General features: G+C 39.2%; 1 protein-coding gene across 2 annotated transcripts in view; it reads right to left on the bottom strand.

The window, feature by feature from the left end:
- The window catches only part of gpm6bb (glycoprotein M6Bb), a 34,115-nt gene extending 13,698 nt beyond the window's left edge, over positions 1 to 20,417 (bottom strand). For both annotated transcript variants that reach the window (XM_072444562.1, XM_072444563.1), the window contains exon 1: positions 20,245 to 20,417. In XM_072444562.1, coding sequence (XP_072300663.1) covers positions 20,245 to 20,248 — 4 coding nt within the window. In that variant the 5' untranslated portion in view covers positions 20,249 to 20,417. The remainder of the gene's footprint in view (positions 1 to 20,244) is intronic.
- Between the last annotated feature and the right edge of the window lie 4,159 nt (positions 20,418 to 24,576).

The raw sequence follows: 24,576 nt of genomic DNA, 5'->3' as shown, positions 1-24,576 counted from the left end.
CTCACCCTTAAAAAGGAGATCTCGATGGGTTTTTAACATAATTAAAGAAAGGTCAATAATACATTAAAATATGTTAATTATATATTGGCTCAAAAATAGAGCTGGGTTGAAAAAAATCGATTTTCCGATTTTTAATCGATTCTCATATTAATGACCGATTATCAATTCATACGTCCAAAGATCAATTTATTTATTTATTTATTTTTTTAAATTAAAATTATTTTCTACATTTCCCTCAGTGAACTTCAATCTACCTTCAAGAAAGATAATTCAGGACTCCTGGATTATCTTTCTTGAAGGTAGATTGACCCTTAACCTTTTCATCAGTAACTACCAATACTGCTGTTTAATATTGATATAATACTGGTTTTAATATGTTGCTTCTCTACACAGTCATGAAGTGAAGGAAACGGTTCAAATACATTTTTCATTTTTAATAACATTAACCCCCGGATCGAATCGAAATCGGATCGAATCGAAAATCAGATCGAAATCGGAGAGAATCGGATGGGATCTTAGAAATAGGAAAAAAACGATTTTGAAACGTAAAAATCGGAATCGAATCGATTCTTGAAATTTGAATCGAAACCCAGCTCTACTCAAAAATATTGGCAGAGCTGATAGTAATATATCTGTAATAGAATTGGTCATGAAATACTAATACCAAAATGACTGTAGAGCTGTAGGTCAACCAAGGATCCCCGCTCGTCTGTTTTTACAACCCAACACAAAATTGAAGCATTGTTTGACTAGCGAGAACCAAACTGTTTGCGACAATGATCTTTGATTACATTATGCAATCCAAACCTGACTTGCCACATCTACATCACGAGGAGAACGGCAGATAAAGACGACAATGTGTGTGTGACAAATATAAAAAAAAAAGTGTCCAAGAAGTCCTAACTCTTCCTAACTACAAAGAGGCAGTGTGCGGGGTCTGAGTGGACATTCTGGACACATAGGACCCTCAGGGGAGGAGGTCTTCCGGCACACAAGCGGAGCACTGGACTGACCCACCACTGAGCTGCATCCTGTGGACTTCTGCAACACTCAACACCACAGCCACAAAGGACTGAGCAAATCATGACATTTCACCGAGTTAGTTTGATTTGAATACTAAAAACGAATGGTGATTTTTGGCACATTTTGTATACATAACTACATGAAGACAAGGAGCTCAAAAAAGGCAGGTCACCATATGAAACAAAACTTTCTGTATGACTCAATATCCACTTCAAAACGCTTGTTCTCGTGCCATTTATTGTGACGTTTGAATGGGCCATGAAGGAAACATTATTCACCGTTTAATGCAGCAGAGAACAATGTGTGATATCAATGTTGCTCAGTGTATTTTACAACAATAGCGAAACAGAAAGGTCACGAAAGCTTTTAGAAGGCCACACTTTTATCTTGAAGTCTGATTGTTACAAGAAAAGTGACGCAGAAGGTCATGATACACTTTAAATCTATATCCGTTGACTCTTCAACAACAAATTCAAGCTCAATTTCAATACAAAGGAATACACTTGATTTTTAAAAGTTAAAATTTCAGACAAAAGACATTTTCAGAATAAAATCATGATTTCTTTACCAAACCATGTGATATACTACTAATCCTGATAAAGCTCATGATCATTCCAAAACTGTTCAGGAAAGGACACATTTTGCTCTGTTAATGTTCTTTTTTTCCACTAACCCTACACTTTAGTTTTAACAAGCACCTGAAACCACTTGCTACAAGAGTTTGGTTCTGTTTAAATCCTGGGAACATTTAAACACAGCCAAATTTAGCTGTAATCATCATCACATGGACATTTTTCTCTCATCTCTGCCATTGAGTTTCGATCATCTCCAACTCTCCAACTATTTACCCATTCACCACTCCAGCTGAAATCTTGCAACAGCTGAGACCCGCAGCAGCATATGGAAAAATGTCCAATTCTGTTTCCCATAGACACTAAGCCCTCCCGCCATCTGCTTCGACGATCCATTCCTCGTCTGACATGCATCTTCATTGCAAGCAGATGTGTCTGTTTACAGCTAATGCTAATGTATTGTTGTTTTGCTGCACAGCGCGGAGAGGCTGCCAAAACACCATTTATGAAAACCGCTGTCTTTTTTTTTTCCACACTTTGAGGCTGGCCATACTTGCACACAAACTATAATGGCTTTAATGGGTGCTCATGAGGGGCTAAAAGGTGCGTGATGGCCAATTTGTCAAAAGTGCATTGTTTACTAACTCGGACTATCCCTAATATCTGGTGACAGCTGAGTGGAAAGTCTTCAGTAATGATAGCTTATAATTGCTTCAAAGTGGAACAAAACAAGGAGATAAGTGCAAATGATAAGTGATGTTTCTATTTGGCAATGACAGAATTAAGCTGTACATGTTTTTAAAGAGAGCAATGTAGCAGCAGTGGTACAGTCAACGCTCCTCACGAGGAGACAAGGGGCCCGAGGGATTTAAGGCACTAACCGTGTAATCACAGCAAAGAGCCAAGCTTGTTGTTCTCTCCCCCTCTGTTCTCATTTCCCGTCTGGCAAACTAATAAAGTCATAAGATGTGAAAAACTGATGAGTATTTACGATTCAATTTAAAGTGAGACCAACTCAAAGAAAGTTTAAGTGGATATTGGCAATATTGTCCAGGCTATTTTTAATGAAAAAACAGAGCTCTCAATGATCTCAAAGCTCATATTATCATACCAAGTGTCATATTTTCTACAATTAATGGAAGTAAATTATATAGTTAATAATATTTCAATTTTCATATTCCTCCTGCAGTGACAAAAGTGAGTCATGTGTCTTTTAATTGGACATAATATAATTCATCATCTGTGTTGATTTGATTATTTTATAACGATTACACGGTGTGCTTTTACCTCTGCTGAAAATGACCTTTGAGAATGTTATTGTAATCTTTGATACCGGCAAATGATTGGTCCTCAATGCATCAGATTTGACTTTTTGAACAGACTAATGAGTAAAAATGCAAAGAGAAGAGCAATTAGGCTCAAATGTGTCTTTATATTTTCACAACCAAGCCACATATTATTTTATCCCAGAAAAATGCATTTGGTTATCATTTTTACTAAAGTGAAAAGTTCGTTCTTTACGTCAACTTAAGATGGATTTGTGGGCTTCTAAAATCTAAATATATATCGGTTATTGATTATAAGCCACAGCATCAAGCAAAGTATTGATTATCGTATCGGCTAAAATAAAATACATACGAGACCATCAGTCGTGTTTGTAATAGTGTTTTTTCGTGTTTTTTGTTTTTATCATGTTTTATGGTATGACACAATCCTTCTTCCTACCACAATGACATCCGCTCTGTACCTTCTGCCTTTAATCATGCTCTTATGATAACCAGATCAGTGATTATTACAAAGTTCCCAGCCAAAATAAAAACACAAAATTTGTTCAATTTGATTTATAACTTCAAAAATACCAAACACAAACTTGAAAGATTTGTACATGCAAAGCCGAGCCGAGAGGGATATCCAAATTTGTGTATTTTATGAGAAGTGTTTACGGCTGTTTATCTGACTAGTGCTGTCCTGCTCATTTATCTCCAGCATAAATCAGCGGTCTCCAAAACACTGACTGATGCTGTGGAAACGCACACACAGCAAGTTCTTAGAAGTGGAAAGCAAATGACTTCAGTCCAAATTCATAAGTGAAGCAACTGAATTACTCAATTCCAGGAAACTAAATCTACATTATTTATTAAGAAAAAATATTATTACTTTAGCATTTATGTTATTGACAAAATTATAATAGAGGTGGTAAAGTAGCAAGTGGTAGAAGACGTTTCCAACAATATTAGTAGTATACTATAGTATTTTATAATTGTTGTTGCTTTCGTATTTTAGTAATTTATTGGTGCAATGATTGTAATCACATTTCAAATTTGACTTGAGAAGATTTTTAGCGATTACGTTTACTACACTAAAGAAAGAGCACTTATTTTTCAACTTTAGCAACCAAATATTACAGGAAGCCACATTAGCATTCATCCCTCCTCCAAACACTGAATTAGCCCAAAGTTATTCTTTTTTAGTCCGGTTTCTTCTCGTTGAATTTCCACGGCTGTTTTTCTGCCTTTCAAAACTTTGCCGTCTTTTCTTCCCAAAGCTAAACCTTCAAAATCAGAAACATTCCAGTGGTGTTCCATGTTCTAATCTATTTATTTCTGTTACTTCAATTCAACAAAACCAAGTAGACATAGAAAAACCTAATGGAGAAGATAGTTACTGAAACATGTCTTTGCTATAACATCGTTGAAAATCCATTTACATGCTTGATAAAATGAATGTAATGGACAGAGGGAAAACTAAAGCTACAACATGAACAGTCACACACAGAGCAGCCGTTTGTTCCTCCATCACTCCATTGACATAAACACATTAGAATTTAGAACATTAGAATAAAATCATCAAAAACATGGACAAAATATTACTAAAGTAGCGTTTTAAATAAGACAAAATTAAAAACAATTTCATTAAGAGGGGTTTTGACCAGTTTGAATTCCAGTGCCTGAAAAGAGACCATTATCAGCTGATTCTACCAAACACTAAAGAAAAGTCTTATTTCAATTTAATCTCTATAGCCAGTCTCAATGGACTTACTCTCTTTAACTCTTCTATTTTACAACAACCGACCCCTCAATCCCTGAGAAACGCTCCCTCCTGTCTCCTTAGACGTCTCCATTTGAGAGAGTGAAGTGCAGTGTGAATAGATGTGTGACAGGGGCAGTGGCAGCTCCGTGCAGAGGGGCTTCACACGGGGAAGAGGGGACCCCCTTGAATTGGCTGAGATGTGGCTCATGGCCTAGTTTCACATTTCCCAAGTGAGCACATTCAATACAACGTGTAAATGCAGGGCTAAAGGTTGTTCAGAGGAATAAAACTGTGTTGGAGCCATTCAGTGACAGTCTTCCATTAATATTAACTTATTTGTTAAACTTGTTCAATTTTCAAATACAATTTAAATTCTAAGGAAAAGTATTTATACTCATTACTGATACCACAATGATAAAACACAGAAATAGTATCTTAAACTAGTTCTGATATATCAATCTATTCAGAAAGTTTTGCGAGTATATATTTTTGATACAAGTTTTAGTATCAATGAGTATTTGGGTATTGCATTTTTGACAACCCTATATTAAGATAAGGTAAGATAATCCTTTATTGTCCACACATGGGGAAATTTCATTGTTGCAAGGTAGAGGAAAAGAACAGTATTGTAATGCTGGTAAATAATTGGCAAAGAAGAAAAAGTGGCAGACAGTACTGAGAAGGAACAATGGGTCGATTCAACAATAGTAAAATCGAGAAAGTACAAAAGTAGAACAAATTGATTTGAATGTTAAAATGTCGTTCTTTCAAAAGGGAATCAAAACTAACAGGACTAAAGCAGATAAGGTCACAGTTATTTAGCACCAAAGACCCTCTTCTCCAGGAGCATACAGCAGCAACACGCACTGAGCGGCTTTCCATCTGGCCACTTCAGAAAGGATGTACGAAGAGAGAGAGGCCCGCCACGTTTCCATGACAGGAGGAACACCCCGTTCACTGGGATGATGTGAACAACAGAGCAACTTTTAGAATGATAGAGGTGCAATCTGAGAGGGAGAAGGAAATGAGAGGAGACGACAAGTGAATGAAAGAGAAAGAGGAGACACGTTTTTCAAAAATAACAGAAGAGGGATGAGATGACAGAGCAGGAGACAAAAGAAATAGGTCTTGGTAAGAGTTTGTTTGGCAACAGCCGTTGAAGGGGGACCCAGGGGCATGCTAATGAAGGAGGGAGAGGCGGAGGTCTTCTCACGGACAGAGCGGTGCACAGGGGAGGGGCACAAGGACGAGGGGTGCCAGGGGAGTCAGGGATGTGAACTTAGCAGAGATCCCTCAACAACACAGTGGGCGATGTTCACAAAAATGAATACGTTGATACTTTTTTGAAGTATCCCGATAATGATATTTAGATGATATCATGAGTTATGATGATAGTACTGTTTCTGTCCCTGGTTTAGTCCTGTTTTAGACCTTGGTTTATATGGGTTTAGTCCTGTTTTAGACCTTGGTTTATCTGGGTTTAGTCCTGTTTTAGACCTTGGTTTATATGGGTTTAGTCCTGTTTTAGACCTTGGTTTATATGGGTTTAGTCCTGTTTTAGACCTTGGTTTATCTGGGTTTAGTCCTGTTTTAGACCTTGGTTTATCTGGGTTTAGTCCTGTTTTAGACCTTGGTTTATCTGGGTTTAGTCCTGTTTTAGACCTTGGTTTATATGGGTTTAGTCCTGTTTTAGACCTTGGTTTATATGGGTTTAGTCCTGTTTTAGACCTTGGTTTATCTGGGTTTAGTCCTGTTTTAGACCTTGGTTTATATGGGTTTAGTCCTGTTTTAGACCTTGGTTTATCTGGGTTTAGTCCTGTTTTAGTCTTGCTTATCAATTCAACAGAAATGTGTCTTTAAATTACATCATTTATTTTTTTACAATACTAAAATGCCTATGCACGGTATTCAAATTTTACATATCTTCAAAACAACATTCACGTTATTATATACTTTTCCCCAATATATTTCCCTCCTCAACAAATGTACATCCAATTCACTTTCAACTTTTCATCTTCACAGTTAAAGCCTTTAACTCTAACCACCTATAATTGAGGAAATTCAAAATAGATAAATGTCATTCTATACTGTGGGGCATTCCAGGCAAAGAAATAATATCTCCATGGAGACAAGATGATAGAAGACCCCCCCACCATCGCAACCAGAAAAGTTCAGTGCATATTTAGACTCAGTGCTCTGACAAAAAATAAATCAGGCCATCCATCTGCAAACTTTTAGACATGCATGGACAACAAAACCCTCAAGTTTATAGCACTCAAGTAAAAGGAAATACCAAACGTATGACTGGGTCCAAAACCACAGAGTTTTTATGAAATCCACTACAAAAGAAAACACATGCTTTGTTTTGGAAATTATGACACACGCACACTGGACAAAATCTTTCGACCAAATTTCCAAATTCAATCAATATTAATACATTTGTTTTGCAAAAGCACTTAAATCCAATTTAATTTAATCAAAATCCAAAATATTTACAGTCTTAGAGTTTACATTTCACAGCTTTAAATCCTTTGTGACCTCAGCTGTGACCTGCATTTGACATTGTGCACGGACTAGCAGTCATGCACATGCATTTGAAATAAATTCTGGTTGGTCACATGATACCGTCTCAAAAGCCCAGTCTTTTTTTTCTGATAAGCCCTCTAAGAGAAGACTAAACCCATGCAGACATCACCCAAGGTCTTTGTTATATCTTGCAGTAATAAAAATAGCGCAAAGATCAACCTTGAGACCATGAGTTTATTTTCAATCCTTTGTCAAGTAAAAACATGAATCTAGAGGTTTTATATGTGCAGCAACTTTTCATGGGTTCTCTGTAATTAAACAAAACCATGATTTTGAAAACCACAAATTGCTTTCCCAAAGTAAAAGCAGTAAGGCTATTTTGTCATTTGTGAAAGGAATAACTCAACTAAGCTATAATATCCCCTCCTTCTCATTAAAAACATAACTTTTGCAGACATGTTGCATATTAACCATTAGGGGATAGACCATTTCCCTGCATAAATGTAAGCACAGTTACCATATGTGCAATCACAGCCACATTCATCTAAAACATGCACTTTTCCCCCTCTTATTCATTCCCATGATTTTCAATAAGTATCTGGAGTCTCCCACTATGGGCCTTTGAACTATGGCCAGATAGAACTAGAAGAGAAAAGTCACTCAGATCCAAAGGATATGAACAGTGGAATAAATGTATGCAATTTAAGACCAATTTTAGCGTATCAATAAAACTGTCAAATGACTATTAGTCTAAGAGTCATGAAACTAATTAAAACTGACTTTGGTAAACTGCAGTGACAAGCTAAGTGGTTGGAAACCCCATCACATGTGTAGTAACTTAAGCACCACTCCCCTGCTCTGGGACCGGGACACGCACTGAATGATGATGAAGCTGATAGAAATGGGGCTGGTTGCATTGTCAGATTTAGAGTTGTGGAGAGGGTGTGGGCATGAGGGGGCGTGGGGGGAGTACATTGAATGGTCCTCAGTCCGCTCACCCGTAAGGACCTGCAGCCTGGACCAGTTCTCAGGGGAAGCTGCCTCACTTGTTACACCCTGGGAACCAATAAGAGGAGACATCCAAAAAGCAAAGCATCTTAAGATCATAATAATAGTTTGGTCTCTGGCATTCGATTTTGGAATAGGACAAGCATGTGGTGGACTCTTATTAAATAAATGATCTGCTTCGCCCACATCACCAGCCTTGATTAGATCTGCCTGAACATCAAGTTGTACCCGTTACTACTGTTAAAATCTATAAATGAAAAAACAATTGAATACCACCTCTTCCACTTAGCCTTTTCCTTATAGGGTGGTACTGGCCAGAAAAATAGATAGTCGAATTGATACTGAATACTCATCTGAGAAAGTGTCAATGTGCTTTTTGTTATTTTGCCTTTCATTCTCTGGTTGCATTCAATTTGTTTTGAGTTTATAATATAAAAAGAGAAAATAATATAAATATAATATAATTAGAGCTAGAGCTAGTATCAATACTGAAATGGTCTTGCTAAGGTTAAGGAAACTAATGTGTTGAAAATAACAATTAAAAAAAAAAAAGAAAAATATATATATATATATATATATATCCCAGAGAGTCTGTTTATTTGTATGGAAATTGAGTTTGAAATTGTATCATCATAATCTGTATCATCATCTGTATCATCATCTGTATCATCTGTATCATCATCATCATCATCATCATATATTGCACTTTGGCATTACTGACCCACTTTCCAACAGAGCACCGTTTTAGAGGTCGATCAGCTGCATGTTCTTCGTCATGATTTAACCGATCGATTGAATGAGAAAAACACATCAGAGGGATCCATTCTTTCTGTGACCCATTTTCAATGTAATCATACTAGACTGGATTTTCAACAATTCTAAAATGGACAAGTAAAGTATGATGCCTGTTTAAAATGAATACCCATGCTACTGTTCTTTATGGTAGTGGATGAACATGCTTCATTTAAAATCAGTGGCTGGATGTCTCTTTGCAGCAGTGTTAACCTTGAGTTCTTTCAGTTTTAAATAATAGGAAAATACATTTTTGTTTAAGACTTCTTCCAGATTCAACACACAAAGCCATAAAACAACAATGAGACAGTAAATTGTACCGTACAGAGTTTCAACTGTCAAATCTTGCTCACCAGTCAGTCAGTGGCATGTACTTTAGACTTTCTTCAGACCAAAACACTCCACAAGTTAAAAGACCTCAAATGTTATGCTAGAACACAATGGAATCCGGCCATATTCAATTTCAACCATTTTCTAATAGAGACATGCTTTATATTGGCTTGGGAAGCATAAAGTTCTTTCCATTGACCAAACAATGCCCACGGTGAGTCAGCACTTCCCTAATTACATCTTTGTCTTACTATCGTGTTAGGTCTGGAGACGGAGCAACACTTATAGATCGCCAGTGGCCATGTTTTTCCTTCCTAAAAATGACTTCACGAGGCTGGCTCCCTGGCACCTCTGTAGCACTGTGGTTTTGGCTGAAGGGCTTTTGCGAAAGACACAAATGCTTCACATTATCCAGGCGCTAGCACTTACAATAACTCAGAAACTGCCAGCATCGCTTCAACATCCGATCCATGATGCCAAAACAAAGAATTCTTAAATTGGATTTTGGAGGCAAAGGAGTGTGACCATGCCAGGATCTCAGAACAAACAGAAGTATTAGGTGGGCAAGATCTCTGTAGCTGGTGCACCCTGTAACCTTACAGACCACAGCTCCTGACACGGCAAGGACATTGTTACTATCAAAGGCAAATAGCTCATTTCCAAAGACTGAATGCTAATCCGGCTTCACTGCTGCTTTTCAGTTAGCATGGGGGAAACTAGTGTGAATCTATTCGACTTTGTGCATGAGCACAGTACTAGTTTGGAGGCAGCATAAAAAAATAGAACTAGAGATTGACCGATATAGCTTATTATCGTTTATTATTTTTCCCAATGGGTGATGTTGATACCCATTTGTTATAATCCAGACAAACCAATCTTCGATAAACTCAGCAGATCTTTTTGAGCTGATATATAGGACCAATTTAGATTTTTTTCCCAAATTATACAATTTTAATTAACAACAAACTCATCCACATCTTGTTTTACTTCAAACTACATCAGTGTTCAAGGAAAGCCTACTAATCTGTATTCTTCAGGCAGCCGTTTAGTCCAAAGAAAATATCAGGATCTGCTTTACGACAAAACACAAAAAAGTGCGACTATGGGCACAAGACTAATGCAAAGCCTAAGGCACCTCCATGATGGTGGTGTTTAAGATCACAATTGTTCCTGCTTTTGACATATCACAAGTTGATAGAGTTCAACCTTAAGCAAGTCCAGGTGAACAGAGACTGGTCATCACATTACCAACAGTGCAGCTCTTAACCAGTGATTAGCAACTATAGCAAAAATAACTGATATGTAAATAGATTCAGTCTATTAGAGCAACGTTTTTGGCCAAGCACTATTTTAAAAGGTGCAAACTCTGCCATTGTGATGCACTGCATGTCCACAAACCCATTTTACACTTAATGACCCATAAACCCTATCGAACTCTCTTAGCTGCTGTTAATCTTCTAAATGCAAAGTCGCTCTCTGTATTTAGCTGAAAGACTATGCCCTTTCCATTTCAATTAGAAGTCAAGTACCATCTTGTATTACACGTACAACTTTACATTAATGGGGTTATTTATATTCTGCTGGTGTTTTAAGATGTTTTAATGGTCTGATATGCGCATAATGTATATGGACGACAAAACTGGTAAATCAAAACAAAAATATGATTTAAATGATCGAAATTATACACTTGAACGGCGGCCAACGGTACATTCTTCTACATATTCCCACTTGTTGGATGGCTTTAGCACGTCAGCGGCCACACAATGGTAGAACTAATGAAGAAAAAGACATGAAGACAGCAGACACAGACTCCCCATGTGATACATAGGATTTTCCCACGGTTCCCCCCTCTGCACTCACCTCCAGCTGCTCAGATCTTTTTTACCGCCAGCTCCATTGTCCTCTAAAACTCCTGCTGCCAACCCAACCTCTCACCTTTAACCCCAAGACTTCTCTCTGCACCCCCCAATCCTCAATTAGACATAGGCACAACCCCAGATCCCAGCACAGTGGAAGGATTTGAGGCCAGCGCTATGACAACAGAGCAGCACGGATACTTTTAACGCCATTGTTGTTGATCCGCGGAGTCAAAGCCAGCATCCCAGGGCTGGAGGGGAACTGGGGGGTGTCCGCAACATGAACCTGACACTTCCAGCGTCGCCCCCCACAATAAAGTGTTCACTGATTTTAGAAGCAAAGCAAGTTAAGGGCACAATAAGTGTAGAGGAGTAGGTTGTTAGATTTGTCTTCTGGGGAGATTACTTTGTACTCTGCATTTGACACATCTTTCAATGTCACTTTGACAAGTCATGACGAGCAGTGGCACCTACGGGACCCTATTCTAATTTTGTATCCAGGATTATGGTCATGAGAACCTAGCTGGAGGATTAGCCTTTGTGCATGGGACAATTACAATCAACGATAATATCGCCATAATTATTATTATTAACAGTTGACAGTTTAAAAATGTCATGGTATTAATAATATGACATAGAATAATTATAATCATAAATAAAATAAAAACAACTACAGTATTGTACAACAAAGATTGTGGATAGGTTGCATTTTCTCTGCAAAACCTGGTGATATAGGCCATTTTCTTTGTTGATGATTATCTTGCGATTATCACAGTTATACAAAATGAATAGTTTATTGTCCTATTTCTAGTCCAAACTATGGCCCAAATGTGGAACAAAATGTGGCAAATTTTCTTTTGGCCCAAATGATCATAGACAGTACATTTTACTGCAAATGTAAGTAATCTGCCACTATAATTTCAATAACATCACATTGCAATGTGATACAGGACAGATAAATAATGTTGCAAGCTTTATTTAAGGTACGATGGCTCTGTCAAAAGCCAAACTACAAGAGGAAATTATGTTTTAAATGTTTTAAAGACAATGGGAGAAACTAGAGCACTTGGTGGAGAAACAGAAATAGTTCTCCAATGAATGAAAAATGTGTAATTTCAGATGAAATCCACTCATAATCAATCAAAACAATTATGTCATGTTTGTCCATCTAGGTCTGTGCAACCAGTCAAGTTTATAATCCGCATTGAAATTCTTATTATATGCACACAGTGACTCCTGTTTCACTATGAATTTTAACCTGACTTTAACCTTGCCAGAGTATGTTCCATCACCATCACAGTTTGTAATAGTTCTCTTCTCCTGCTGCAGCCTCAGTATTGTTTTCCCAAAGTCCAAGGAGCATGAGTGAGAGACAGAGACATGTATACGGAGTCTGTGGTGTAGCTACTGCAGTATTCTGGGGCTCAGCCTGTGTGTGGTTACAGGGTAAAACTGTTTTTCAAACACAAACATCTGGGATTTCCTTTCCCTAAAGCAAAGGCAGTATTTCTATCCATTAGTGAAGCAATAAGTGATAGAATAGAACACTAATGACAAAAACATCATGACAGAATAACCCAGTTCAGTTTGTCTAAAGGCAAGATTTGGACAGCAAATTAAACTGTACTTCTCCATCTCCAAAGGCTCGCTTTGAGGCAAACAAGTCCCAAACTCTGGCTCAACTATTAGGTTTCCTGCAGCTGTCGCTTTATAAAAGCTCAGAGTGCAGATTTTCATCTGTTTGGCAGCAGTGTCTCTTCCTGTCGATCCTCTCTCTCAGGAGGATAATAAGCAGACAATGAAAACTCACTCTTGGAATCTTTTCTTGGGCAGGAAAGTCATTACTGGCAACAGCATCTGTGTCCACTGGCCCCAAACTCCAACTCCACTATGCCACATGAAGAGAGTGCCACAGTCCTGTGCATTTCCTGCAACATCCCTCAGCAGCAAAGGCAGAACGCAAAGATGAAATGGTATGGAATAGACATCTTCCACATAAAATATGGTCTTCTGCATTGCCCTTTGAATAGTTCTAGCACTTTGAAAATAAATTAACAATAAGGTGAGGTCAGTGACAACAACAAATACTTTCTTGGCAACACTTAATATATTGGCAAAAAACAATGGAAGATTCAAAAAGCACTCTTCCAGGGCTTGTCCAACACCACCAAACACAGAATCACGCCAACAGTCATCCTACCGGGAAGGTACAGTATGAGTGGGATCCAATCTTATTTAGTGGTTGCATAATTGTACTGAGACAACCTAAAAATAAACATGAAAACATTGTAAACCCTACTGTGAAAACAAAACATTCTTGAAGGTATTTAACTGTTATACCAAACTGCATATTACATTAAATGCATTTCACTTTGCGCTCTCACTTGGCAGCATCCACTTCTGATCTGTGGCTCTTCACTTGGGGGACATTTGCGAGAGGAGCGCCGGGATACCCCACATGCATTGTCTTAGGGTTGTTTAGCAGCTGCTTAAAGGCGCAGGGACAAAGAGCTGTCTGTGGAGGCTTGAATACACTCAATGGGCACGGGGCCAACAGCTCAATCCTTCAGGCTCCCACAGTCCAGAGGCAGCTAATGCATTCTGTTCTCACTCACACATGATCTTACAAGTGGAGGCCCTGCTTCCACCCCACACCTCAGCTAACTACTTTAACATCTGAACTATCAAAGTCTACACCATGTAACTGGAAACCTTATTCAATGGGAAAATAACCACTTGTTTTAGCTACAGTTTTGAGCCTATTGCAAAATGATGTTTGCCCTGTTTCTAGGCAAAGTAAGCAAGAATCGACAAACATTAACAAAGGCTGCTGTCTGGGACTAAAACGTTCATGATTAATGTATGCTGCATTGTTTTCTTCAGAACATATTTAAACTCGTAAACTGGCTTATTGTATTTTGACATCAAACAAGTCGTCTTAGCAGCGAGAGGAAAACGACCTCCAGATACAGACCTGGTAATGCGGCTTTTACGACTTGGCCTCAGTGTTACCCTTTATAGAGCTGAAGTAGCGTTTATAGACTGTCACAAAGCTAGTCCGGGGGAGGTTTAGTAGTTCAGGCCAAACTGGACACCTTTCTATTAGAACCAGAAGTAACCTCTTCAGCAATCATCGGGCCAATCAGAAGAGGTTCCAATATCTTGGCAATGCAACAAAACTGTGCTAAAATGTCTGTAAATGTTGTGGTTAAGGTTTAATTAGCACTTTTTTGGCCTTATTTATATGTTTTTATTATAGATTATAATTTATAATCCATCTTTGTCAAATCAAATTTCCTTTTTTCCTTCTTCGACTTCCTTTCAAATGTACTTTGTACAAAAGTCTTTAAACTACTCCACCACAAAAAATGTAATTGTGATTGTGATTAGATTTGCAAATTCTGTTTTAAAAATCGGGATGCACTTCGCAGTGAACATTATACAACAAACAGTTTTAATATCTGAGTAAAGACAAATATGAATTGATAAACTTACACAAAAACCCCAGGCAATGGAACTGCAAGCTCTGCGATTTGGTAATTGCGCCAATTCAAATTATACAATTTAATTTGATTGCAATATATTATGCAGCCCTACTATATACCCATTGAATAAAAAAAATGTACTATTTTTTTACTCTTTACTCTGTGATTAAACAATGCACTTTGTAATTAACTTTAACTGCATTTGACTGTAATGTAATGCCTAGTTGAATGTGATGTTTGATACTGCACTATAGACAGAAGCATGGAATGTTTGATGAATGGCTGATCATCAGCTGCACAGGGGGGGGGTCTCTTTTGCAATATTTCAGTGCAGGCATTCAGGAACAATCCAGCAACTGTGAACTGAACAATGAGAAAGAATGTTTCAACGCTGATATTGACCAACAAACGTACTGCTAGTCTACTCTGGATACAGAATCTGAAGGCCAGGCTTGTAATCTCTGCATTTTTTACATTTTGTTCAGTCTTCAGCTTCTGGCTCATATCTGAAAGGCTCCAGTCATTTGCCTATAGAGAGCATTTTTAGATATTTAAATGCCAATTCAAGCTGCACAGCGCCCACACAGCTGCCCTGCTTCCCCTGTGTCACAGTGAATGGGCTTCAGTATCGAATCTGCTTACTCAATCAGGCATTTCAAACCACAGTTATTGAGAACAGTACAGTTACCAAAAGTGACACTGTTGCAGCAGTGTTTCCCAAAGTGATTAGGTCAGGAGCCAAAAATGTGTCATGGGAAGTTGAATACAATTTGTAAATGTGTGTGCTCATGTGTCATTCCCAGTTTGTCCTCAGCGCATCCGAAACAGACAAGTGAGTAAAATAGAAATACCAGGCAAATTGGGCTTAAAACTATGTCTACTATGTATGGTTTACACAATCATGCCAGAAATGGTTTTATGTCCCAGATAAATGAATGTTGGTAATATTTTTACAGAAATGAAAAGTTAATTTGTAAACTTCACCATAGCTTTACATGAATGTTTAAATATTGGTTATAGGCCACAGCAGTAAGACATATAAACTGTTCACCGCCTTCTTTTCTTTCTCTCACTCCTGAGGACCTGTGGACCCAGATGCCCCTCCCCTGGTGAAGTGGTCCCTGCCCTGTGTGGACGGTCCCTCATCTGCCTGAAGAGTGGCTCCAGTTCGCCTCAGTCGGTCCCTCATCTGCCTGAAGAGTGGGTCCAGCTCGCCTCCGACGGTCCCTCGTCTGCCTGAAGAGTGGGTCCAGCTCGCCTCCGACGGTCCCTCTTCTGCCTGAAGAGTGGGTCCAGCTCGACTCAGACGGTCCCTCTTCTGCCTGAAGAGTGGGTCCAGCTCGACTCAGACGGTCCCTCTTCTGCCTGAAGAGTGGGTCCAGCTCGACTCAGACGGTCCCTCATCTGCCTGAAGAGTGGGTCCAGCTCGACTCAGACGGTCCCTCTTCTGCCTGAAGAGTGGGTCCAGCTCCAGTCTCCTTGTGTCCGTCTGTCCGTCTGTGAGAGTCGGATCTCTCCTTCACTGGAACTCCTCCAGGTTTCTACGCTTTTTTCCCAAAGAGGTTTTTTTGTAGTTTTTCCTGGCCGAGAAGGAGAGTCTAAGGACAGAGGACCCTGGGACATCGTCCCTCGCCACCACAGACATTGTCTGACTTCATCGCCACCACAGACATTGTTGATTCATTTCTCCCTGTGGCCCTCAGAGGCAACTGTTGTTGTGATTTTGGGCCTTACAAAAATAAATTGATTTGATTTGATTTGATAAACACGTCTCAGTAAGGCTCAAAAATTCATATTGGACCATAGCTAGTCCTAAATATAAATACATGCAGTAGTTGCAGTTGCAGTTGCTGTTGAAGTTGCAGTTGCAGTTGACTGGTAAATTTCTCTATTAAGGCACTAATACTGCTTGCTGCTTTTTTAATTCAACAGTTGCTAAAGCGCACCGTCTTGGCTTCATCTTCTGTAATTACAAGAGATGCTACTCACTGCTCTGCCAAATGCCAAATGGATTCAAGCCTGGAACTCACATCAAACTATGACAACTCTGACCTTGTAATCATCGCAATCAGTGTAATTAGTGATTTCAGACTGAAGATGAAGGAGCACTTAGTGGTTCCATCAAAATTCTGATAACTCATTACACATTGCCTTTTGGCAGACAGAGGAATTGCTGGACGTATTGATTCGAACAACACAAAACCAGTGTGATTCACTCCTGCATGACCTACGATTTACCCCACAAGCCAAATCTCCATGACTCAACTGAAATCAACAGTGTTATCTTTCTGCTATTGCTTGGCCCATCACTTGACACGTTGTTGATAGGAAAAGTGCAGAAACACCTCAGCTGGCACAGCGTTAAAAGCCCGTGAGCCCTTCCTCGCCTCCGAGCGCAGGATACAAGGGTCAAAGTTCACATCCACTTTACCATATGTGACTGTGACAGTAGAGTGCTGATGTGGGAGCTAAATAATCTGACATGAAGCAGACATCCGAGTTGTGAACAGGAGTGCAGCAAAATAGGGAAAACAGGCATCAGTTTAGAACGAAAGGACACAGGTATAACTTTAACTTGTATTGAGCGTTCGTTTCTATTAAATCAAATTACATTTAAATTCTAATTGTCCATTAAAAAGAGAATCAAGCCAGACATGAGCAAAGAATTGTCTAAGTAAGCTTAATGAACTTGACTGAACTAAAGAAATTCTGTGTTTTTAGAAGACGTCCCTCCAAAGCTACTGTAAGCGCTAGTTGGCACAAAACATCTTCTCGTGGCTCTTCAGAGATCCACGGTAAATCAACGGCATCCTCCATTTCCTCTTTTTTCTATAGCCATAAACCATGTAGCTTTTATTTTTTAGCCTCACATGAAAGCATAACCTCTTCTTCCCATGTATTTACAATCCCTCTAATCACACTCAAACTACTTTTCTGAAAAACTATACATTTTCTCACAGACTCGTTGCTGTATATGGAGAAGGGGCATGGTCTTTACAACCTTTTAGAACATTACCATCATTTGTTTTAGCATTAATTTGTCTTGCGTTTCTGTAATCTCTTCTTCTTTTAACTGAATACACCACATTGACCAAAACAATCTTCCCTTCAGCCCCCCTGCATGTGCCTCTCTGAAGAATAGCAGCAGTGTTCATAGCCCTGTCTATAATTGGCCAAATTTGATTAGTTGCATCTCCAGTCATAAGACGCCTCTGATGTTAGGCACATAATCAAATCGCCTGTGTAGAAAACAGCATAAATTAGAAAGCTGGCTTATTTAGAAACATCGCCATCTCTAAATGAGTCTTGAAACCACTGCCAAGTTAACTAAATGCAGTGAGGATTTGAGGTTTCGCACACCAAGTAATGGTAATGGCGATGGTAAAATGTCTTCTCAGATAATTCATACGGTGATTAAATGCTTTAGAAGAGCTTGTAACGAGACCGACCGCAACCAAGAGCTGTCAAGCAAGGGAAGACATTTGAGCAAAGATGACTGTCTGTCTCCTTTTGAATTAAGAGTCCCAGGACCGAGGCCCAGAGATCCTCCCACACGGCACACAGGCCAGTGCACTGTGAAATCACTCTCACTGCAAGAATATGACACACAAGTAAAGGTTAGAGTAAAGAAAAATAAAGTTTGAAGTTATGCAACCTCGTGAATAATGTTAGAATGAACATTTTTAGCATGTTTATTTTGCGTTCAGCAGTTTCACGCCCAGTCCTCATCGATTTTGATCACAGTCCACTATCTTCAAATGGGATCTTATACAGTGGCTGTGGAAAGTATTTAGACATGGCACGGCATGGGGACATTTTGTAAACAAATCAAGATAAAAATTATTTTAGGATGGAATTTCTCAAGTAGATCATCAGAGTATTTTTGTATCATGATAAGAATTGCTAGTTTGGCTTGGTGTATCCTGTTTTTCTTCAGTATTTCTACAGTTTTACTTTTTTAACTGGAAGGGTTTTATTAATTAATGTAAAAAAAAAAAAAAACATTGTGTAAAATATTAGGATTTGTATTAACTTTTGACAGCAAAGTTGGTACCAAATCCAGTTTAAGGGACAATGGTGGCAGAAGTGGTAGTTTCTTTTCACCCCGATTTTGGCCTCTTTGCACTGGCTTCCAGTTTGATTTACAGTTGATTTTAAGATTGTATTGTTAGTTTTTAAAGCTTTGAATGGACAGACCCCACAGTACATCTCGAGGGCCAGCTCCAGCTCGTAAGACAAGTTTCCCTTCTCTGTGGTTGGCCCCAACTTTGGAATGCTCTGCCTCCTCACGTCTGAACGGCCCTCACAGTGTTTTAAGTCTCGTCTTAAGACACATTTTATTTCTCTGGCTTTTAACACCTCATGAGTTGTGTGGTCCTCTGGGTTTTTTATTTTTATATTATTTAAAAAAAAAAAAATCTAGCAGTTGTAGAGTTAAATAGATCTACATTACGTTTATTGTATTTTTGATTTGTCTCGTTCAGTGTTTGGAAATTGTTTCAATTCATGAAATGTGCTGTATAAATAAAGTGGATTGGACTGGACACTTCTTCCACTTTGTGCCATCATCAGACCAATCCTTTACTTCCAAACTTTATAAGTCAGACTACTTCTCAACCAACACATTGTACTTTGCATTCAACGCCTCCATAGAACATTTAGGCACATAAAACTCAGCTTCATAGACAACAAACAAAGGTCAGTATCCATTCAGTGCCTCAGTATGACAGTGAAAGAGGGTCTTTGGGGGAACGGTTCACAGGGCATCCGCTCTGTAAAACATGCAATTCACTCCAAACTTTTTTCTCTTCTCTCCCTCCCTCTCTCTCTCTCTCTCTCTCTCTCTCTCTGTGCATTAAAGCCTGCTGAAGTCCCACAAAGAGACTCGTCCAAATTAGGAGCACAATGACCCCTCTGTGAGCGCTCCAGAATGAATTAATGAGCATCGATACACATTCTCACACACTGTTCCACCCTATGGCCTCAACAGCACCAGTGGGGCAACTCAATATCTTCATCCGTGCATTTGATTGGGCATAGGTTGCAGGAGTGTTGTTTACGGTGACATCTGGAGTCTTTTAAAGTCACTCAACAGTCGTGGTATGAGCAACAGGGAAAGGAGGAAGGATGGTAAACACTTGGAGATGCCTCCTCCTCATCTCTGTTTGCAATTAGTAGCTCTGGCATGACCAACAACCACATGTTCCAACACAAAAGGTTTTCTCACTTTCAGACCAAAAAAGAAAAGAAAAAGAAAGAAAATGACAGCTGAATTTAAACTCAGATAGATGTAAAACAAATTGAGCTATACAAATTGAGCTTATTGCTATTAGATTTACACTTAAGACCTCCTCCTCACAGTGTTGGTGCCTGCGCTGCCTGTTGGAATCCCTAATCTCGCTAATCGCTTTCCACAACTCTCCAGGCTGCACCACTAATGCCCAAGAAAACCGGGTCAGGTAAACAGCACCTGCAAATCCCTTCCTTTACCTCCAAACTCACTCAAAAATCAACTTGTAGCGAGGGCGATGACAGGCGCGTCGAGCGTCGTGCGTAAAAGTTCTGACAGCCGCACGGGCAAAACAGTTCAATCGCGCCTGTGCGTCAAAAAAGACAACTCACCCATGTTGCCTGTTGGCTTCTAGTCCAAAGTTTGGTGTTGAGGAGTGACGTTTTTGAGCCCCAGCTACGGCGGATGTTGCGGTGTGTCCCTGGGATGCACTGCACGCACGCTGGCCGCTGCTGTCTGACTGCTCCAGACCAGACGCGCGCACCGCACTTTGGAGACGGACCCTGACAGGGCAGCGTGACGTCACAGGGGAGAGGAGGGGGAGGAGGGGGGAGAGGCCGGGGCCCCTGCAGCCGCAATCACGTTCCTCAACACTTCACATGGCCATAGGTCCCCCGTGCAAAGTCCCAAAAAGCTGTGAATATATCTGTGTTTTGGCACAGTCATCTGTTCAATCCATGCTTATCTGGAACTGGTGTGTTTACTTTTTATACAGGGCTTGTCCATGTGATGAAAGATGAAAGGCATTACAAACGAGGTGCAAAGAAGCAAGAGGTCAAAGTTTAGCTCATTTGTTACAGGTCCAAGGACGTGATTGATGGAGGGCTACGGTTTAAAGCAAAATCCAGAACTGGATACCTGCAAAACAAGAAATAATCAATTCTGGAGAGACAGCTAGGGCCACCTCCAAACTAAATTCATCCTGCATATTTTGTTTTATCCTGTAGCCTCCTTTCTGTCACAATCCACGGTTCATGGCAGAGGGTGAAAGTAAGAAATTCATAAATAAAAGCCTCAGAACCTTGTGATACTTCAATGTAAAAAACAAACAAACCTTGAATGCCTCTTTATATCTCCTTTTGTTTGATGTCACATGATGGTCACATACATGTCTTTGATGTTCACATAAATGTCTTTGAACATTCTCATTGTAAAGCAAACCTTGTATAGAAACCTATATCTATATTATACCAGGAAGTACCCTGAACCGTGGGACTTTTACAGTTTGGTGATATATCAACATGAAAATCTATGAGACACACTTTAATTTGATTTCTGCCCTGAACCTAAATACACTGCTGGGATTTTGGGGGTCCTTCTGTAGACGAATTGCCAATCAGTCTAGTGTTCTGGTATCCGGTATCCAAGGAGGCCGGAGCAGCCTCTAATCCAACCCAAGCTTTTCATTGGTCGCCAAGTGGGCAACTCTCAAAGAGCTGTTTGATGGTCAAACAGGGCGACTACCCAACATCCCCAGAACAAAAGACACTGAAAGCAAATATTTAACAGGACAACTTTACACGTTGAAAAGATCAGACTTTGCTCTAAAATGTACTAGAAACGTTTTAATAGAAAGAACTTGAAGAACCTTTGTACGTTTGTGTGTTTGTGTATGTTATTGAACACGGGATGTACATGAGAACATTCCAGTAGTGTGTGTTAGACTCGGCACAGCAGCTGGAGGACAGAAGGCCGGCATCTGTTAAAGGGATGGACCATGACGAACCAAAACATCCAGCGCAGATCATATATCTGACATGATGCACATGGTCTCGCCTCTCAGCACTTCATTTTGACTCAAGGTTTCAATATTCATCTACACACAACAAACCACTGACAGCAATAGAACTGATTGCCCCTTCTTCAGGACGCTTTTAGTTGTCAGCAAGTATGTGTAAGATTTATGAGGATTTTAATTGGTGAAAGGTGAACTGTGTCATTGCCAGTATATGGAGTAAGAGGGTGAGTAAAGATGGGGGGATTAAATTGCATCTAAAGTCACATTTAAAAACAAACTGATACATACCAAACATTTCAGCTGCTATGACAACAGAATGAAGTGGCATCATGTGGAGACTGTGAGACAATTCTTGGACAAATGAGCTGCGAGGCACAAGGCAGTACTGAAATTGGAAGGACAATTTGAAGAAATGACAGCTGGTTTTAGTAATACTAGTCTGGCAAAAGCAGCTCTAAAATGCAAAACAATATCTTCGTCTGTTCAGCAGCAACGTTTAAAGGTTGATGCTGAAAATGCATGGGCTATAGTCAAAAATGGTGGCCAAAGGAAATTTGTGACTCCAGACATAGGGCACTTGTGACAATGTTTGTGAATTATTGCTCAGTAAATGTGTTGGAAATATATTGTTATCAAGCTACAGTAATTCTCCAGAATCATCTTTTGGAACATTTACGCTCCCATCCAGAGGTTTTGTGAAGACAGAGCATCACTAAAGAGTTGACCAAGTCCTGTGGGTCAAAAAGGCCTAACACTGACTGAGCCAATGCATTTTATTGGACTAAACTGTTTTTTTTTCTGGTAAAGAATTCATGGTTTATGTTTAAGTTTGATGTTTTTCCTCAGACAATGTGTGTTGAAGTAGCCGTGATGTTTTCTGTGGAACTCACTCAATTCAAAGACATTATCTAGACTAGAGGCCTATGATGACCCTGACATTTGCTTGTAGCAGTGTCAGAGGCGAAGGAGTGAACTATAGGAATGGCAGGAATGAACATGATGTAAAATCTCATGAGACGGCCTCTGAATAATTGGGTCACGACATCTCTGTTATTCTCTTCCACATACAGCATGCAGAATTTAGCACCAACAGCCCTGAGTTAATGGCAGAGTAACGTAAATATTTGTTAAAGGGAGGGTAGTATTTACAATTTGTATTTCAAACTTCATAAAATGGCATTTTGTGTCCCCAGATACGAGGTAAACTTGTTCAAATAAAATATAGATTTTACTGATAACAATGTGGACTTATTCTTAATTACAAATACATTGGACATGATGACATGGCTCGCAAGACGATTGGCCAATCAGAAAGCCTCACATCACTCTCTCATTTGGGTTGCCAGTTTCAATGCTGGAATCCAGTGTGTTTGCAGCTACGCAGCCTCTGTCTGATCTGATGGACACTACCTAAAGCCCGCACCCCCTGCACTTATGGTGAACCAGTGCTTTGGAAATCCAGGTTCCGTTTGATTTAGTTTTTTTTTTTTCTAAATCGGTAAGAGCACATGCTACATACTGTTCCTATAACATGTCCTTCAGAAACCTGGCAGTGGAACGCCCTTATCCTCTCACTAGTACATGCCATAGAATAAATAGACCATGAAAGTGCCCTATGTTTGATTTTAGGTTGTTTGTTCTTGAATTGAAAATAAGACACTATATGTGATAAATGTTACCTTCCACAAATTGGCTTCACTGCGCTATGCTGCCATCTGGTGGATGAGTAAATTATGTTGACCAAAATGAAAGACCTACATTAGTGTAAAGATAAAAAGGTAGGTCTAATATAATTATGATGAACATAATAGCCTAACAATATTTCTATAAGTATATTTTGACAATTGGCTGTAGACTGCAATAAGACATATTCATGTCAATGTTGCTTTTGTGTTGAAACAAACAGTAAATGTGTTTTATGATGGGCAATCTCAAAAACAGGTTCATGTGAGCACACAACACCAATCACATTAAGAACAGTAAATATCTATTACCAGTAATATGGACAGTTAATTCTGAATTCCGAATGATCTATATTATGCCTGCCTAATTACATTTGGGACACTATAGGCTCCATGCATTTTCACAGCGTGAATTTGAAACCTAATCTCAAAGTCAGTTTAACTCAACTCTTTGATGTTCTAATAAATGAATTGGTTTGCCCATCTGTATTCCCACAGAGAGACTTACACAGAGTCCAGAGCTACAGAGCTGCTGATAATTCTGCTCAAAGATACTGGGCAGGACATGCATATGTTGGGGATGTAAACATTATTATGATAATTTCATTAGGTTATTTGTTGGCCATGTTAAGATAATCATACATCCTAATTAGGTACTTGCATATGGGCTCTTGTGAGTTGTGAAAGTTAAGATTTTGTTCCACAGTAGGTATTATAAATTCTTCCTAATGAGTTTCATGCATTTTGTAAGTTAGAAGTGTTAGACATGTTACACATTTTGAAAAATATTATAGTATATTAAAGTATTTTACATGTGTATCAAAATGTATTTGCAATACTTTAGTTTTTTCCCCATTTGTCATGAGCTGAAGATATAAAACCTTTTCTATGAACACAAAAGACCCCTATCTCTCAAATATTGTTCAAAAATATGTCAAAATCTTTCTTACTGAGCAATTAATATTAATATAAATAATCCATCACCTCATAGGTGTAACAGCTGATGAGATGGCATGAATATTGCACAGGTGTGCCTTAGGCTGGCCACAATAAAAGACCACTCGGAAATGTTTTTCTTTATTGGTGGAGTTGGGGGTCACTAAATGGCCACTGGATATGATTTTCCGATCCAGAGCATCCCAAACATGCTCAATAGGTGACATGTCCGGTTAATATGCAGGAACAGAGATGTGTTCTGCTTCCAGGATTTATGCACTGATCCTTCAACATGGGGCCGTGCATTA

The sequence above is a fragment of the Eucyclogobius newberryi genome, unplaced genomic scaffold (genome assembly GCF_026437365.1).
Source record: "Eucyclogobius newberryi isolate DKJ021-1_F unplaced genomic scaffold, fEucNew1.0.hap1 SCAF_14, whole genome shotgun sequence".
NCBI lineage: Eukaryota > Metazoa > Chordata > Actinopteri > Gobiiformes > Gobiidae > Eucyclogobius > Eucyclogobius newberryi.
The sequence above is the reverse complement of the archived record's forward strand: the minus strand, read 5'-3'. Positions and strand labels throughout refer to the sequence as shown.